The following is a 19385-nucleotide window of genomic DNA, read 5'->3' as shown; positions in this document are numbered from 1 at the left end:
AGGTTGGATGTGGCACTTGGTGCCATGGTCTAGCCTTGAGCTCTGTGGTAAAGGGTTGGACTTGATGATCTGTGAGGTCTCCTCCAACCCTGATGATACTGTGATACTGTGATAGTCTAAAAATTTCACTGAAGGTCAAGCTCTGGCCCAAAATCCAGAATGCCCCTTGACAGTTACCAACTGTGCAAGGTGAAATATAATTAGCATAGTTCTTTATATTTGCTTTTTCAGTAAGTTCTTACAAACCTAACTTCTGTATGAGCAAAGGGGGTGGAGACAATAATTATTGAAGTGGAACAAAGATGTCACTCTAGACTCTGCAGTATGCGAATAGATTTGTAATGAAAGAATTTCTGTCTGTTTTGGAAAGGAGTCATAAACACATTAAGTGAAATTAGGCACAGGCACAAGAGGGATGAAAAAAACCAGAGGTATTCATTCAGACAGAAAAACAAAAGAACAGCTCTGGAGCTCAGCTGGATCTGCTCCCACTGTTTTCAACTGAAGATGAAAGAGAAATTACACCGCTCCAGCCTCATGGTGAGTCACCTAGACAATGCTTAAAGGGTCATAATTTTTAAACATTCTTTGAAAAATAATTGTGTTTCTTATTTGCAGGTTCCTTCCCTCATAACAGAAAGCTGAGATACGATTAGGAAATCCAGAAGGTCATCAAACCCAGGCTCTTTGGAATTGCACTCGCTTTTGTGTGTGTGGGGTCCTCTCTATTATAACGAGATCACAGAATGGTGGGGTTTGGAAAGGATCTCTGGAGATGATCTAGTTCAACTCCCACTTCTAAAGCAGATACATCTAGAGCAGGTTGCCCAAATGCATGGTTTTAAAAGTTTCCAGAGAAGGTGACTCCACAATGTCTGTGGGCAGTCTGCTGCAGTAAATAATATAAATGAAACTACAAAGCAGAACAAACTTACCTATTCTTAGCAGATCCCCACGCACCACACTGACATTTGTGCCAATTCCAGATGCCATCAGGACACGTTTTCTTCTGCTTCCTTTTGATAACAGAGTGCTACTCTCTGCAAACCTTTGTTCTGTAACACAATGCATAAGATCCCTTCTTAGCAACAATTAAATCATTACACTAAAAAAGATATTCTATCAAAATATCCAACATGCTAATTATGAAGCAGAAGGATAACAGCTCTTTGGAATTAAGGTGTGCAGTTAAGTTGTTCATTTACAGACGGTCAGATACACTTCCAATACATCAACAAGGAAATGCAGCAAATGCTTATGCAAGTTTCTAAATGAATCAAATTTACTGAATTTCATTTATCAGGAAAGTAAGCCTGTAACACTCTGTATAAACCCAAGATTTACAAGATGTAGGATTAAATTCCTATTTCTCATGACTAAGTTTATTAATTCATCACCAGTCATTCACATACAGAAATTCCAAGTATAAGGCTAATTCCTCTGTTGCATTAGATGGAATTATGACAGCAGAAAAAAAGGAAAGGCTTTAAAATTTCATTATGCATAGAGATAGCACAATGGATGCAGAATCATATGCCTACCACCATAGCAGCTCCTCCTTTTTACCATATATCAAACCAAACAAATGAAAACCAAACAAGACCCAAAACCAGCCTTTGCTTTCATTTCACTGTGTTTCCTTGCAGATTTTCTCACTACCTCATCTGTGTCTCATTTGTCAGGCAAAATAAGTAATATGACAGTGGATTTAGTTTTCTAATGTGTTTGCCCATCTAAGGGCTGATATTTGTTGCCTAGAAGAAGGAATATGGAGCAACTTTTGAAGAAGACATGAGTTAAACCATATGTACCTAGATCCACTATTACAGGAAACACAGAAGACAGAACAGATCCCAGGGAGTCACACGCAATAAAAAACACCAAGTTCACAATGAAGTGTTAAATATTCCCCCAGCTATTTTACTGGTTAAACTTCATAATCAAAGAGGTTCAGTGTTGTTATCAGTAAGGATTTCTCATTTAGCACTTACTAGTTAAGTGAAGAACAGATGAAGCTTCAGCTTTTCCAAGAGCATTAGTTGCTCTGCAGGTGTATGTCCCTGCATCATCATGGGAAACATTCTTCAGAAATAAGGACCCATTCAAAACCAAGAATGAATTAATCTGTAGAATGTCTTTCTTCTTAAACCATGTTACATTTGGTTGAGGGACACCTGTAAAATGCAAATAATGAAAACATTTATTGTGAGAGATTATACAGAGGGTTTATATTGGTAACTGTTGCCATAACACACAAATATCCTTTGTCAGTTCACAGATAGTGTAAGGCAAAGCAATGACGTTGCAGCAACACAAATACTTTTTCCAGCTACAGCAAAACTTCTCAGATGTGAAGCTTATTAATAATTGGGCAACCCACTAAGATTAAAAGGTAAGTACTGTAAGGCAGGCTCACAGAATATATCCTAGGATATATAATGGAAGGAATACTTAATTTGTATTTTTTTTTAAAGGTGAGTGGAGGAAGAGAAAAAAATATTTCTCTTGAAGAAGAAAAGGAGGTATTTGTCAATTAGATTAGAAAATGCACGTGGCAAATTTCTGCCATAAAAGCTCCTGAAAACTTCTCCAAGTTGCAGCTGTCATAGATACAATTTGTAACAACGTGGTGTGAAAGAAAATGAACAGAGCAGTTAACAACCAAACCGGGGGGCTCGGATGTTAAGCAAACTCATTTACCATGTTACAAAAAGCCAAAGGTCCATCAGCATTCCTACTACAAAGCTTTAACACCAAGAAAGTCAGCAACTGCAGGTAACTTGTCATTTTGAATTTTAATATTGATTTTTAATTAGATGATTTCTGTACTGGCACAGTAGCTCCTCTGTGGGAGGAATTCTACTGTTTTATTTTCCTCAAACACTCACCTTGGAAAGGATACTTAGCACACTGGCAAACCAGACATGTCATTGTTTGTGCTCTGCTTGAGCTGTTGCAGCAGAAGTGCTCTGTCAAAGCTCCAAAGTCCTAGATAAATCGCTGCCTATGTTTTGACACATGTGGCACAGCAACTAGCTGCAGAGGTGCACAAAGGTGCAAAGCACAAGGTAAGTCAGAGCGGTTAAACTGTCTTTCACCTGGGCTCTTTTAGTCACTGAATGTATTGATTAGTGATCACTGATGACTATCAAAACAGGTTCTGCTTTAGTGTGTCCCCCTGAATTTGGAAGCTTCAGCCATGTTGAATGCTAATTCAATCTCCTCTCTTCACAGGTCATTGTGCCGTATTACATTACATATGATGTCTTCATGATGTGGAATAGTCTTTAGGAACAACTTTAACATTTCAATCATTGGCTTAGCACTTCCAATGCACACCTCAAGTTTTTCCTTTACTGTAATAGGAACCAGACATATTTTTTGGAACCTGCTATTTCACTGAAGGGAAAATCTCCCACCACCACTTTGCCTAGAAAGACAGAGGAGAGAAACACTCTTCTGCATAATCACAGATTTTATTCTAGACAATTTAGCAGCTGCTCAGTGCTTTTAAACTCCTGAGGCTGTGTTTTACTGAGTAAAACTGCATAAAACAAAGTACAGATCTGCAGAGTACACAAGGATCCAAAGAATCAGGCTGTTCTTCAAGTTTCCAGAAGAAGCTTTATGCCACTTCAAAAAATCCTTCTGGAATTAGGAAGAAGTCTTGTTTTAAGGGTCTTTTTTCCATTTTACCCCAGCTTTCTGGCTAAAGTGTATCATTCTCAGACATAGTTTTCCTTTACAGTATACTTTCCATGGCCATCCAGGCATATATATTTAATATACAGATGGGCTGAGGGGGTGTTGTGAGAATGCTGAGCTGTTCTAATCTATGGCCTAGAGGTCTGCAGCCAGAACACCCCTCACTGGCACCAAAATCCTGCAGACCAATCAGAGACATAAATAATTCAGAAGCAGTATGGTTTAGATGGATCTGAAGTCCAAAGATTTAAAGTCAAATTCCACAAAACACAAGAATATTTGGAAAAGTTCAAATTTAAGCTTTTTACCTGGTCCTCTATCAAACTTCAGCCCAATATTGCCTCATAATGCAGTCCTCTGCTCACACCACAGCATTCTTCCAAACTTGGTTTGTATCCTGGAGTTTATCCCAGGAGAAACTGCCCTGTTTCTACTTTTCTACCCAGGTTTCATTCAGAGATGTACCTCTAAATGAGGGACAAAGTTCTGCAGAAGTGTTTGGCTCTCATTTTAAGTCCAAAATTTGGTATCTGCCACACAGCTTAAACTTAATTGAAGTTACAGCAAATGATTCCTCTTTCTTCCTCCAAAGAGCTGCATATATGTCTCTCAAGGGAAAGCAAGCAAGTAACAGCCCCACCCCCTCACCCTCAAGTAAATCAGACCATTCCTCAAGGGAATAACGTGGATACATAAACATAAATCCTAGGTCTAAGGAGCAGAAAGTGTGAACAGAGCCCTACATGGCAGTCCAGCAGTGAGGTTAAGTGAAATGCACAACGAACCCACCCCAGCAATCTTAGGAGTTCTGTCACTTACAGATAAAGTGGTGAGGGTGTGTGGTAGAAAGCCATGAGAAACTACCAGTTAAATACTTCTTAGACCAAACATCATCATTATGTGTTACAAGTGGTTATCACACACTGTCATTTTAAAAGAGTTCATGTCATGCTAGGGTGCATCCATAAAAGTGGGGTTCTTTAAGCTGAAAATAGTAATGGGGAAAATAACACTTCTAAATTCTGTTTTGCCCAAGCCACTAAGAGGCAAGATTTTTATGTAAGAGTTAATAATTTCTATGTGACCTGTAAGCTGAGTCCCTTTGAACTGGCCTCTTGAGGATCCTTCACATTTTTGCATTTCATGGTTTAGTTGGTTTCCCCTGCCCCAAACTTTCCATTATGTGGAAACCCATTCACTATCTGAGAGTGAACTGGTGAGATAATGGACCATCTGCTCAAGAACAACTGGTATTTGCAACCAGACATCTTCTGTGCCCTGTTTCATTGGCTTTTGGCTAGGCTGTCATTAAGAATGCTATGACAGATTCTTAGCTTGAGCCCTGAGCTAAAGAAAAATGGAAGATACTTTGTGGAGACGAGTTCAGAGACCTATTACAAGCTGAAGTATAGCATAAAGAAAGGAGAGGGGATAGGACTCTGAACACACTGCAGTCAGGACACAGCTGTATGCTGGAAATCCAGGCCCTATAACCCTGCCTTTCAGGAGAACCCAAACCCCGTAAGCATACATGAGATACAGAGATTTTGGAGTTGTGCATCTGGAGACATGCAATAGAGAATCCAGCCAAAAAAAGGGGGTCATTGTGTGCTCCTATTCCATGTGCTGATAGCCTATACACAGATTAAAGAAATAAAGCAGGAGAAAAAGGTATCAGTTATAGTTCAGCTCCTTTGCGTTCTTCAGCAAAGTGGTTTGTACTTTTTGAGCTCTTCTATGCAGCTTCAGTTTATCTGCATGTTTATTTTGCCAGTGAAAAAGCAATCTCTGCCATAACTCTCAGGAGCGACCCTGAGTTCTTGTGTATACTGTCACGCCTAGAATTCCAATCACAAGAAACACTTAACTGCTGGAGGATACTAAACCACTTGGGTTTAGGTGCACATTTACCTTTTTAATAGTGTCTTAGTGCTTAATACTCCTTTGCACAACAGCCCTTCTCATAGCACAGCACATAGCATGAACCCATCATGCAGTCACTACCTATGTGTTCCAGATGGAAAAGCTTCTGCCATGCAGATTTTTGAGGCTATTCCTTTAAAAACTACCCTCCATATTTACTGCTCCTGAGATAAGACTTGATTTCCCTGCTGGCATGCAGCACTGTGCATCGAGTTAAGTCTCATCTATTAGCTCTTGTGAGAAAGCAGTAAAAGTGTACAGTTCTCACATTCCTCCTGCAGCAGCACTGTGAAAAGGACTGATCCCTCTACACAGAAATGATAGTATGGAGTTCAAATATATCATCAGAACTCAAGAAAGGCTCTTTATTTTTAGGCAAACAGCTAAGGCCTAAAACTTATGCTTTACTTTTCAATATCCATGTAAAAAAACTTTGTTTTAAACACTATTAAAAAAAAATCAAAGTAGAAAATAAACTAAGTAAAAATAAGATAAACTGAAGGTGTTTTTTTTTTTCTTTTAAAGACTTTGAAATTATACTTAAGCATCAATTAGACTTGCACATCATGGAAGACTTTTCCTGTGCACAAGGTTGAATTTTACTGCAGACACTTGACTCTCCTTTACCTAAACACTGATCTAGATAAGGACTTCACATAGGCAAAATTTATACTGTTGCTGTCTTTGAGAGCCTCTTCCATTACAGAATTGTAGCACAAAGATGACTGACATGTTTAAAAGCTAGTTGCATTGAATTAAAAAAAAAATTTCTCTTCACTACTATAATTTTCTGCCCTCTGTTCTGACTCACACAAGTTTCTACCTTTGCAATTTGTCCTTTCCCAGATAGTTTTGAAATGTGCCTTTCCTTTCACCTTGCTGTCCAATTTAAGACACCTACATGGGTTTCTTCTATAGAATGGTTGCTTTTCTGTATCTATTAGTAGACACCAAGACTTCCTGGGAATTATCTCCTAGGCCTTCTCTTGCAGAAAAAAGGAAAACTTTTCAGTTTGTAATCCTGAAAGGAAGTAATTCCCTATCTACATCCAAGAAAATAGTACTTTTAAGCTGAAGAATTCCTGGTTTGATCCTCAGCCAGTACAAAAAGGGGAAGAAATAAGAGATGGCCTGTGGCCACTTTTGTTTCCTTCATACCTCTCTTCCATGCAGATGCAGCTGAGGATGAGCCCAAAGGTATTGACTCGCCCAAACTGCCAAAGATTCAGAATCCCTGAGTGCAGTTTAGATCCCAATGATTCAAATAGGAGATCCATCACTGACATCAGCTAGTAGCAGAATCAAACAATCATACCCGATGGCTCCAAGTCAGGAAAGCACTTAAGCACAGGAGTCCCTACTAGGGAAGGCAATTAAACATACACTTAAAATTAAGGATGGCTGCAATGGTCCTGAATGGACAAAAATGTATTCTTGAACTCAGGCCTTCTTAGTCTTAGCAAAACCTTAAAAATCAGAATCTTTCTTTTGGAATGGATCTAAAACCTCTGATGTTAAAACTTTCTACTTTAGACCTAAGTGGCTATAAAACTTTAAAAATTAGTTCAATCTATTTTTCTGACCTCAAACACAGGTTATTTTTCCACTAATACTGGAGCAGCTTTAATATATTCAATGTTCCATGAAAAAAAGTCATTTTCCACTGTGAGTGGCCCTTGGACAGCAAGTGTTATGGAAAAAAACTCCATCTCTGGATAGGACTGCAAAACACGTGTTTAAAAAAAGAAAGAACTGAAAAAAGGAATCCACACTATAGGGTGCCCTAAAAATATTCAGTGTTCAAAACCAAATTTCCTCCAACCCTGAAAGCTCCATGAAATATTACACACCATAAAAGTCTTGGCTAACTAGTTGCTCTAAAACACTGGATACGTTCTTCAGAATTTTTTTCCCCCAGCTACGTAGAATCTCAGAAAGTATTCTGCATTTCCCATTCAACAGCAAGACAGAGCTGTGCTGGCACCAATCACATTGTGCTGCACTTAGCTAAAGGTTTTCCTAACTCTAGAGGTTAAATTCACATGCCACCTTTCAAAGGAAACGATTCTGAGTCAGTAATGTCACCTGGTTATTAATTTTACACTCAGTAACACCTACAGTGGATTTAGCAAAACTTACAATGCCATTTCTTTGCCTGATACATCTTCATATCTCCTCCAACACAAGTCATAAACTGCCTTTATAGTAACCTGAATTATGCTTGAGAAACCAAACTTCCAGCAAAACATAAAAAGCCTAAACCACACTGCTACTGAAATTACCTGCATCAGTCTTGCCAGCTTCACCTGGAGTAACAGTCTTGGGCAGAGAGCTGGAGTGAGATGTTTTGGCACATGGTCTGATCCTCCAATCTGCTCTCCTCTCTGACACTGCTTCGTTCTCTAGTGGTCTTTCAAAGCTATTACCTCTGTCTCTTCCCTACCAGACACACAACAGTCTCTCTTCCTAGGTGGTAGCAGTATCTGGCAGGATTTAAATATACTTACTGACATCTGGTGACCTTAGAGGGGCTCCTGAAGCAAGACCCCTTCCCATTCCACTCTTGCTACAGCTGTTGGGTCCTATTTAATTCTCTGGTTTTCAGCTCAAAGAGAACTTGATCTTTTTTCCATCTGCAGAAGTTTAAGGCTAAAACACTATTTGTGAAATGCTCCTGCAACACTTAGAGAATTTTAGATCTGATTAGCCTTTGTGAAGGTTGAAAGCTTTACTTGAATAACCATTCACATTCTTCTTCAGAACTTTTATGAAAATGTTGACTATCACAAATCCCAGAACAGAACCTTCAGACACCCTACTGGTAACCTCTCTCCATTGTAACATTCAGGCACTTGATCCTTTCAGTCATTTAATCAGGCACTAAGCAATAAGCTAACCTCCTATTTCACACTATGAGAATTTCTTAAACTTTACCTAGGGAACTTCTTGACAGCTTTTTGCAAATGGAAGTAGCAAGTATCCAGGGAATGCCCACAGCCTTACTGAGCCTTCTGAGAACTCAACTGAATCTGAAACAGAATTTGAAAATCTTGCCTTTCTCTAAAATAGTTCACCTTAACCTTTTACTAATAAGGAGTTTGAAGGAAATCTCCATGATAAGGAAAGCTGTAAGAGGACAGGGAAAAGCACACACCATAAAAGAAATGCTGTAAAACATTCCACTTTATGTAACAGGAGCATCTTTCAGTTTAGTTCTATCCAAAGAGATTCAATTTTCAGGTTCTCAAATCATTGCAAGACAGAAAGCAAAGGACAATTAAGTTCTTGAAGTACATCTTTCAGTTCTTCCCATGATTGCCTGCTCCAATCAAAATCTCTAACACAGATGCACTTAGAATAAAAAGTGTAACAGCAAAAGGTTAAAGATTTTCCTTTTACTGCATCAATTATGAACAATGTAATTCCTTCCTCATAAATCTGTACTCACCCTTTTACACATTTTAAAACCATTATTAGTACCTTTTAGAAGAACACACAAAAAACTTAAGCCGTGAGTCAGAATCTTATGTGTTAAAGTATTTTAAGCAATTAAAGCTTAAAGGTTAAGTGTAGAAAACAAAGAGCAGCATCAAAGTTACGTTTGGAATAGTGTGGGTAAATCGAGGAAGAGATGGAAAAGTCAAATTCTTGGTTTATCTGGACCCATTTCAAGTTGCAGTAAGTGGCTGGTCCATCTTTGTGACACATGTGTGTGCAAAAAGATGACCATGAATCAACAGTTTTTGTGTATTGCTCACTATTTTTTCAATCAATATGCTATTCCTAGAGAGCCAAAACAGATTCATAAGAATGCAGAATTTGGATGAAGCTGGATTTGCCAAAATATTCCAGAGATACACTATTATGTACATCGTTTAATGCACCTCAACCCAGCATATTTCCCTTCTACTCTGAAGGAGAGGGCTGGAGCTCCTCTCCTAAGAAAACACACTGAGAGAGTTGGGGCTGTTTAGTTTGGAGAAGAGAAGGCTCTGAGGAGCCCTTACTGTGACCCTCCAGTATCTGAAGGGGGCCTATAGGGAAGCTGGTGAGGGACTTTTTAGGGTGTAGGATAGTTATAGTACTAGAGGGAATGGAGCAAAACTAGAGTGGGTAGATTCAGATTGGATGTTAGGAAGAAGCTCTTCACCATGAGAGTGGTGAGACACTGGAACAAGCTGCCCAGGGAGATCGTGGAAGCCCCATTCCCGGAGGTCTTTAAGGCCAGGCTAGATGGGGCTCTGAGCAAGCTGATCTAGTGTGAGGCGTCCTTGCCCATGGCTGGGGGGTTGGAACTAGATGATCCTTGAGGTCCCTTCCAGTCCTGGCAATTCCATGATTCTATCATTCTATACTCTGTCACCAGGAGGTGGCAGACAAAACACATTTTTTTATACATCCCCCCCCCCATTTTACTTGGAACTCTCAAGGTTTCACAATAAATGGAGTCTGACAGCTTTAGTTTATTTTAGTAATAATCACGAGATGATCTTTTCTGAAAATACAATAAATGTTATCCAAGAGCAATTTGGAGCCATCACTATTGATATTTATACCATGCGTGTTGATGGAAGAGCTCTTGGCTGTAAGAATGGAATATGAATCTATCCAGAATGTTATGAATATCTTCTAGCATATGCTCGTGTGGGAGCTATAAAAGTGAGCTTATTATAATTAGCGGAAAAATAGATTTGTTATAAATTAAAGAGAGAAATGGATACCATTAGCTTCAGCAATTTAGCTGGCTTTTAAAACCCATTCTTTGATGTTCTTCTGTTTATTAGCATATACTACTCTTCACCATTTCAAAAGGTTTTTTTGAACTTTGAATGGGATTTTTAAAATCTTTCTTGCACACACTGAAAAAAAAAAACAAACACCAAAAGAATCAAATCAGTAACAACAACAAAAAAAAAGAAAGGAAAAAGTAGTCATCTGGATAACCCTGCGTGTGATATTAAATTTCACATCTTTTCCATTAAAACCATCAGACAAGAGCTGTCCTGTGTACCATGTGCTAATGAACCCAGAGCCTCTTAAATGGAATACACTTGGTTCTCCTCAGGCTTTGAATAATTAAAGGCTTATTGAACAGCCATTATCCAGCCAGTAGGGGAAGATGGGAAGTGTATCTTTCCCTGTTAATATCACCTCCTCTCTGCCTTTCATTGCTGTCTTTTTCAGATTGTTGGGTAGGCTGCTGCAAGTTCCAGCTGAAGTCCTGCACTATGGCATGCTATTCTCTCCTAAATTAATCATTTTTGCATATGTGCAAAATTTTTATGTGTGTTTCAGGAAGAAAATTCCTGAACAGACCTTACACTGCTAGATGCAAAATGGAGAGCTCAATATGTAGATTTATTCACAGGGAAAACTATGGCTTGACCAACTACAAAGAAGTATAAGTTATTCATCCTACAGAAAAAAAGCCTTCAGAAGTCACTGCAGCCAAGACATTCAAAAGTAATTTAAGAATTCTGCTAGTGGCATGGCACTAGTGTTCTTCACACACAGACACCTTATTCATTAGATAGCTCTTCTTATGGAGAACTATTTTGTGAGCTAGCAAGAGTCCAAAAGATCAGATGTATCTGTTTGATGCTGCTGAGAAATCTGAGGAGGCAGTGTCTGTGTATAAAGGTCTTGAGTAAGCATGGAGCAGAACATAAAGAGCACACAAAATCTTCTCTAGTAATACTTCACTCAGGGCAGGCAGAGAACTCATCCACAAAGAAGTCTTTTTTTCTGAGCATCTGGGGGGAAATACAGTGAGGAAAAGGTGCTCCAAATCCAGCCAAGGTCTCTCTGACACTAGAAGAAGGTCGCTCTCTTGTAAATAATTTTAGAGTTTGCTCTAAGAGATACTCAGCTGAGAGTCCAATGGCATTTTCCCCTAAGGTATTAATTTTAAGCATTTGCAGTGAGCTATTACTCCAAGGCAAGAGATTATTACTGTATGTTAATGTGGTGCAAAGTGTCATGGTTGAACACTAAAATTGATAGATAATGGTTGGAACTCAATGATCTTAAAGGTTTTTTTCAACCACAACGATTCTATGACTCTGTGTCTGAGGAGAAGAAAAGGGATCTTGCGGATGCAGTGCCTGTTTTTATAGGAACAGAATTTTTAGAGTGCATAGAATCATTAGGATTATTTTTTTTTTTCTGATTCAAATTCTTGCTTGCTTGATAACTCACATGATGTTTTATCAGCATCCACAACAAAATTATCACCCTACTACACTTCAAATGGACAGATTTTTGGGTCCCACATATTAGACAAACATATTAACATAATGTGGTATTATGTTCAATCTTCTGAAGTCAGTTGTGGATTACTTTTCATTAAGGAAAGAAGAACAGAAAAACTCTTCTTACATCATTATGTTTTTTCTGATTCTAGGCTTAGTGGCACTTTAAGACACACAAGCTCTATTTTATTCATAAACAACAATACTTACATCCTGGGCAATGACAGGAAATAAAGCAATTAGATAAATCATTTTTTAAAGTCAATACTGGTGTCTTAGCATAACTAACATTTGGCTCACAGACATACACAGTTCTAAAGCATGTGGAAATGTACAGTCCCATGTGAAAATACTAATTTGTATTTAAATGTCTAACTGCTTACCCGGCCTAAAAATATTAACAGTGTGACATTAACTCTCCACTGAATTGGAGATGTAGGTCAGTTATAGATAGACTTGCCAAACTATAGTTGGAAAATATTACTTCATCAAAGAATTAGCCTTGGTACAACAGTGAATAGCAGAGCCACATGTCCTAATGTATGTCAGCCTGGCGTCGCTATTGTATGCAGAACTATTTGCATATCTGTGTTTCTATCACTGCTCTGGTTTGCCATCAACGTGCTTTCTGATATGCACTGCCCCAGCCACACTGCCTTCTCTGAACTCCCTTTTTGCACTCACTTGCAATGTTCACTGTTACTAGCACTCTACCATACACCTTCAACAAAGCACAAAAGGCTGACTGATCTTAGCTTAATGAAATACTTGGCAGAACACTGCCACTGCAAGTTAAGTCTTACAATTAAAACACAAAAGATAGTAATTATGAGATTAAAAAGAAACTACCAACCTTTACACTCTACAAAGGACAAAACCCAAAAATGAGCTATGAACTCCTTAATACATGTAGCTTCTAATTAACACTAATGCTGCTCCACAGATGATGAGCTAGAAAATACCTATACCCTCTCATGGCTCAGCACTTTTCTTTGTTTCCTTATTACAGCTGCAGGTTGATAGCTCTAAAAGGTTTACCTCACTGTCAGGCTTAAAGTTCTATCAAGCTACGTCTGGAGATTTCATTTTCAGTTTTAACAATAGTCTAGACATACATGCATCTCAAACAGGGATAAAGGAAAGTTCTCTGATGAGCAAGTCAGCTGGCATGCTTGCTATTGCAGCAAGGTAGCCGTTCATTCTGGTGGGCTTGAAGCTCTGTACTGAAGTCTCACACTACTTCATGCCTTTATAAGAAAGTTTGCTGAGTATTTACATTGAAGTGACAGAAAAAATGGGTGACATGTCTAATAAAAAAAGACCAATGATCATCTTTCAAGATGTAAGTTAAGCTTCTGAATCCAACAACTACAAGAAACTTCAGTGCAGCTCTTGCTTACCTTTAACTGGACATTCAACCGTAATATTTGCTCCAATTCTTGCCACGATTGTACCTCCAACAACTGCAGAAAGACTGCTGGCTTCCAGGTTTGTAGTGTTTAACACAGAGGACAGGATGACAGGAACCTCTTTGAAATTAAAGAGATACTAAGTTTTAAAAGCTGGTTTTGACTTTTAAATGTATATCCTGTATTTAGGTTCTTCATGCTTGCAACAGAATTTGGGTTGCAAAGTAGCAGCCAAAAAATACAGGTAGGATACATGCAGATTGAGTTCACACCTGCTGTGGTTTTAGAGCAACCTATGAAATCAGGCAGAGTTTCCTGGATTGCCAACAAAGAAACTTTCACACTGGACTTGGGGGAATGTGAGCTTGTATAAAAAAAGAAAAATAGAGGATTGATGTCGTGAATATTAGAGTCTTACCTGCCCGCAATAACAATGACGTTTCCATGTCAAACCCAAAGTCATTAACAGCCAGGCACCCATATGTACCAAGTTCCTTTTCAGCAGGATTCTGAATCTGCAGTTTTCCAACAGTGTCCAGGATTACCCTGCAGAATATTCAGTGAAATACAAGGGTTACTACTCTGGGATAAACCCAGCCAAATCTTTCCAGGAGTTATAGATACAGCTGCACAATTCCTTTTCAGGAGTTTAACCAGTGCATGCAGTAACATTTCTTCCTCTTTGGTGGCAAAAGAGGAGCACAAAGGGATACATGCATGGAAGATTCTTCACATATCTTTTTTTTTCTACAAAGCTGTGTCCTTGCCACAGCCCTTTGGAGGACAGCAAGTTTGCTACTACAAACCAGAATCTCTTGGGAACAACAGCATGAATAAATCAGACTACCACAATTAAAAGTATTAGGCTTGGCAAGAAATCCATCTCTCAAGAGCAAGTTTGGTTTTCAGCACGATTGGGGAATTCACAAAAGAATGCTGCAATCTGACTTCTGAATTACTGTAGGGTTTGGGTTGTATTTAATATTACCAACATTAAAGCTAAAGTTTTCACCAAAACCCCTCAGGTGTCTTGAGTACCTTGCCTGCCATTTAAGGGGCAAGATATGACAAAGAGAGTACCACAGGCTGGGAAAAAGGTTGCAAATAGCTGACTGGGTTTTTCCCCTTTGTTGCCTTTCTCAGCAGTGAGTTACACAAATTATGTCATACTCTCATCAGGTCCAAAGAAATTGTAGCTCTGGCACTCTCCAACACTGAGTACCACTCACAAAAGTATGTGATACACAAAAACATACTAAAAATCCTTGTGTGTCCTTGTGTGTCCACAAAACAAGCCACCTGGTGCATGGCCCTAGTATAGCTCTTTTTGACAAACCCAACAGATAAACAGCCTTTTGCATTCTTTTTTGGATGCTATTTAATGTCACTCATTTTTGAGGACACAAAAATATAAATGGATTTGTGCATAAGAAAACTCACTGTGGGGAAAAAAAAAGGGCAAAAGAAACCTACTTTGCCACTATACCCAAGTGCAAAAACAGCAGTCTGGGCTAAAACAAAGGCTGTTGATGAAAGTAGACATTAGGAACCAAACAGATACTTATGAATATACCAAGCACCATCACATCCAAAAAAATGAAAGTATCACTTGCAACAAATGAGTGGGAAATTGTTCATATCTCACAAAATAAACCTAACTGGTGGGAGCTGCACGGTTCCAAAAACATTTGTGCTTTCAAAAGTGGCTTCGGTTTGGTGTCTTTGCTTTAATTGATAGCCCTGCAGAAGTATATTTTTCTTGGCAGTGTGGTTAATCAGTTAAGTATGTTGAGAACTATCCAAAAGCACCTTTATCATTTCAGAATCATTTTTTTTCATTACTCAAGAGCAAGCTATATTTCCAAGAGGCTCACACACAAAGCTAATGTTAATATTATCAGGTGAGCTTTTAATTTATCAGCAACAAAGTAAAAGTATTTGCTCAGTCTTGAGCAAATATCTGAATATAGCACACACTTGCTGTACTTGTTCTTCAAGCGCAGTTCTCAAATGTGATGGCAGTACAGGCTCCTTTATTATTTTGTATTCCACTGTCCTCAACAGAAATATTTGTAATTTTTAAAGTATTTAAAAAAAAAAATCATAAAAGCACATTCTTTCTATGCAGCTACAGTTATACCTAAAGATGTATTGTGTTGAAGGATAGTGAGAGTATATAAGTGATGTTTTCCCTCCCTAAAATAAGAACTAAGATTTGTTTTCACCCGTATCATGGAAGAAGTTTTTAATGTTTTCCCAATGTATTTGGTTTCTGAACAAATCCAGTAAGCTTCTTAATTTGAGTGTAAATCTATTCATTTTCTGATGCAACTGAAATCACAGAATCATAGAATGACCTCGACTGGAAGAGACCTCAGAGATCATCTACTTTGACCTCCCTGTCATGGGCAGGGAAGCCTCTCAAGTATACTCAGCTGCTCAAGTAATCATCTAGCCTGGCCTTGTACATCTCCAGGGAGAAGGCGTCCACAACCTCCCTGGGCAGCCTATACCAGTGTTCCACTACCCTCATACTGAAGAACTTCCTCCTAAGATCCAGTCTCAGCCTACTCTCCCTCAGCTTAAAACTATTTCCCTTGTTCTATTGCTAGACATCCTTATGAAAAGTCCCTCTCCAGCCTTCCTGTAGGATCCATTCAGACACTGGACAACAGCTATAGGGTTCCCCCAGAATCTTCTCTTCTCTAGGCTAAACAACTCCAGCTCCCTCAGCCTATCCTCATATCCTAACCACCTCTTAACCTCTGAATTTGCTCCAACAGCTCTGTGTTTGTATCACAAAATACAGTTAGGACATGGAAAATACTTCACACCTAGTTAAAAAAGAAGTCAATCCTCCCACATAATGTCATGAAAATGCACATAGATATGGACACATGAACACATGCTTAGATATACTCAGTAAAACCAAACAATGTTACAGGAACTTGAAAGAAAATAAAGCAGCTGCTTAAAAGATGGAAGGCAGTGTTCATGCTTATCTCATTTTCAGTTTCATGTTTTAACACTGCACAGCAGGGTGGATTTTTACAGACTATAGTGACATGGTATGTCATTCCAAAATAAAAGAGAAGACATTTTCTTACTTCTCAGAGGCTTTTAATGTCTCCCCATCTTTTGTCCAGGTATATTTTGCTTCACTAGTACCAGCTGTTTCACAGAGTAGATTGACAGCACGAACATTCCTGGTCAGAAAAACTGTATTTCCAACTCGTACAGTTACTGTTTCATTGAAGAAAACTCGAGGAATTTGCTTTTGCCTCATAATAACTGGAACCTTCTGGTTTAACATTAACTTATCAACAGTTTTTGTGCTGAAGCGCTCAGACTCATTTGGTGATTTGCCTGCAAGTTTGGAGGCAAGATTCTCATCCTGGGCCCCCTTCCATTTTTCAGTAGTTGGTTGTGGGGGCCTAGATAATTCAGCAACTAACTGATAAATGACCTGGGATGCTACATCTTCATTGACTTCTCCAGTTTCAATGAGCTGACTCATGTTCCTTACCAGTTCTTCAAACTGCACTGTGTCCATGCTGTAGGCGCCTTGGAGAATTGCTGCCTCTAGTCGTTTATTCTTGAATTCACGAGAGTTGAAGTCTTCAGCTGAATTACTCCCAAAGGTTTCAAGGTTCTGGCGAAAGGGCTGATCATTTACTTGTCTGTCACCCAGATACAGCGCATTCTTCTTACTCCATATTTGCCACATTTTGCTCATTTTATGCCACTTGGCCCCAAAGCTGTTGGCCTCATTATGATCCGTGTTACTGGCCTCACTGGCATGTTTCCTAAGATTCGGTGGCTCTATCAATCTGTTGTCAGTACCAATGAGTTTGAGTACAAACGTTTCATGCACGGGGCCTGCAATACAGCGGTACACACCGATATCAGTAGCTTCAAGACTGTGTATCTTCAGTGAGCCTGATTTAGTGATGCCAAGTCTTTTAGAGTTCTGTAAGTGTTGTCCATCTTTCTCCCACCGAATAAGTGACTTCTGGAACCTTCTTACAGGGCACTTAATTACAACTGATGTTTTTGGAAGTAAGTAGGCTCGGCTTCCTATGGTAAAATTAATGCGCTTCTCTTGTCTGGTTTGAATATAGACTCGGTGAACACCAACAATCTGAGGGCCATGAGCAGAATACTTCTCTGGAAGCTTCGGTTTGATCTCTGAAAGAAAATAAAGTATTGAAAAGCATCTAATTATTTGCAGTCACGCTTACAAAATCTGCTTCTTACAGAACGCTTGACAGAACTGCTCCTGCTTTTGTTCAAATCAGACTGCAACACGCTGAGCTTTCATCCCAGTTAGAAACATGCAAAAATAGCAACAACATGGAACCATAACCCTCCCCTGCTCCAGCCAAGACTTCTAATGCTTCACCCCAGAGCTCCTAACAATAAAAAGATACAGGCAAAATATACCTAAAGGACATAGATGGTGTACACACCTATATATTAATATATATACTAATGTATATATATTAATATATAATGTATATACAAAAATATATAATATATAGTAATGTATTAGATAATACACTAATTTGTACTTTCTATACAATCCTATTATAGTTATATTTCCTCTCTCTATATATCCTATTTGTGCCTCAAAAAGGCTAGGCATGATGCAAATGCAAAAAGGGAATTAACAAAAAAATCTGATCACATTATCACTTTTCCCACATTTCAGCACTGTCAAGTGCAGAATGGCCTAAATAAAACAACCCAAACCCTATCCAAAAAGCAAGGTTCCCTTTGACTCTTATTTAAATTGTTGGCTGGCTGGGCTGCTTGTTGATTGAGTCAAGCCAAACTGACAGCAACACAGGAGGTGAAAGAAACAGTCAGTGAAGACACAGTACATGCAGCAAGAAAAGCCACCCTGTATTCATTGGCTGAGGGTAATTTATTTGGGTTGAAAGATGAGTTGCTCACAGCATCGTGCCAAGAAATTAGGGAGGGAATGGAGGAAAGACAGAAATAGTCAGAATTTCAAGAGGTTGAATATAGTAATCAGCTGAATTGACAAAGCAGACAATAACAGCACAAAGCTTCAGGCAGACTGGGTATGGAGACAGTGGGTATTATGAAATTCTTTCTGCACTGTACTGCAGGCGCTTGGATGCTGAAAGGTTTCTGGTGAGCTGCCTGAATGGATACCACCACAGGCAGGCTTTCCAGCAGTAGCTGGATAGGCACACTGCAGACAAGAGAATGACTGCAATGTTTCAGATATCACTGTGTTGACTCACTGCTGGCAAATACTGTGCCCCACTTTGATCAGCAGAACTAATCTCACTAAGAAAAAGCTAGGCAGGTGAGCAACAAAGTGCTACAGGAGGTGTGGAGCAAGGGCATGTACATCCAGAGTTCATTCCATATAGGATGAAATTTACTGACTGGGAAGTGACAAGAAACACTGCATTGGTGCTAGAAAACAATCCAGTTGTGTTTGGTGACCTAGCCTTTTGCTATGTGACAGAAAAAAAGGTTCAGAGCCTGTAGAATGAGTTGATGAGCCAGGAAATGGACACACAAATCAAACCACTTCTGTGTGACCGCATCAGCCATCATTATGACTATTCCAGTCGGTAGGTACGTAAATGAAACAGCAACTACACCAATGTCACATCAAGTGGTATTTGAAACACTGCATGCTTAGATACATATGCTTCAAATATGCTGTGAAGAAATAGGTGAAAAGCTAAATGCTTCAAGCATTCAATAAGTGTGTACGCTATACGAACTACACCCTAGAGTGCCTTCTTATGCTTATAAAACAAAATGGTTATTTTCAATGTTTTGGGTAATGAGTTCAGACCTGTGGGGATATCATAGTTACATAATTACACAGCTTTTAAATCGGTATTCATAATCCAGATACAGGGTTCCCTCAACCATTTCACATGCTGCAACAAATAAACTGCTTTAGGCACTCAGTTTACAAAAATTATGAAAGCAGTGTCCTGGTTTTAATAAGTTATTGGGCCCAAAATATTTATTTTTAGGGAAGTGTTCCAGTATTAAATATTCCATTTCCAAAATCTGACTTACAGACACAGCAAGAGTAACTTTA

The 19385-nt window shown here is 38.9% G+C and overlaps 1 protein-coding gene across 6 annotated transcripts in view; it reads right to left on the bottom strand.

The window, feature by feature from the left end:
* ADAMTSL3 (ADAMTS like 3) overlaps positions 1-19385 on the bottom strand; it is a 185350-nt gene that overhangs the window by 11353 nt on the left and 154612 nt on the right. For 5 of the 6 annotated variants that reach the window (XM_064157735.1, XM_064157734.1, XM_064157733.1 and 2 more), the window contains 5 exons: positions 16396-17476; positions 13707-13834; positions 13280-13408; positions 1992-2174; positions 936-1055 (listed from right to left, as the gene is read on the bottom strand). In XM_064157735.1, coding sequence (XP_064013805.1) covers positions 936-1055; positions 1992-2174; positions 13280-13408; positions 13707-13834; positions 16396-17476 — 1641 coding nt within the window. Of the gene's footprint in view, positions 1-935; positions 1056-1991; positions 2175-11313; positions 11382-13279; positions 13409-13706; positions 13835-16395; positions 17477-19385 lie in introns of those variants that run through there. The other variant, XM_064157738.1, reaches the window with a different exon arrangement.

This window comes from Pogoniulus pusillus, chromosome 17 (assembly GCF_015220805.1).
Source record: "Pogoniulus pusillus isolate bPogPus1 chromosome 17, bPogPus1.pri, whole genome shotgun sequence".
NCBI classification, from domain to species: domain Eukaryota; kingdom Metazoa; phylum Chordata; class Aves; order Piciformes; family Lybiidae; genus Pogoniulus; species Pogoniulus pusillus.
Note: the sequence above shows the minus strand (reverse complement) of the source record. Positions and strands in the feature narration are given on the sequence as shown.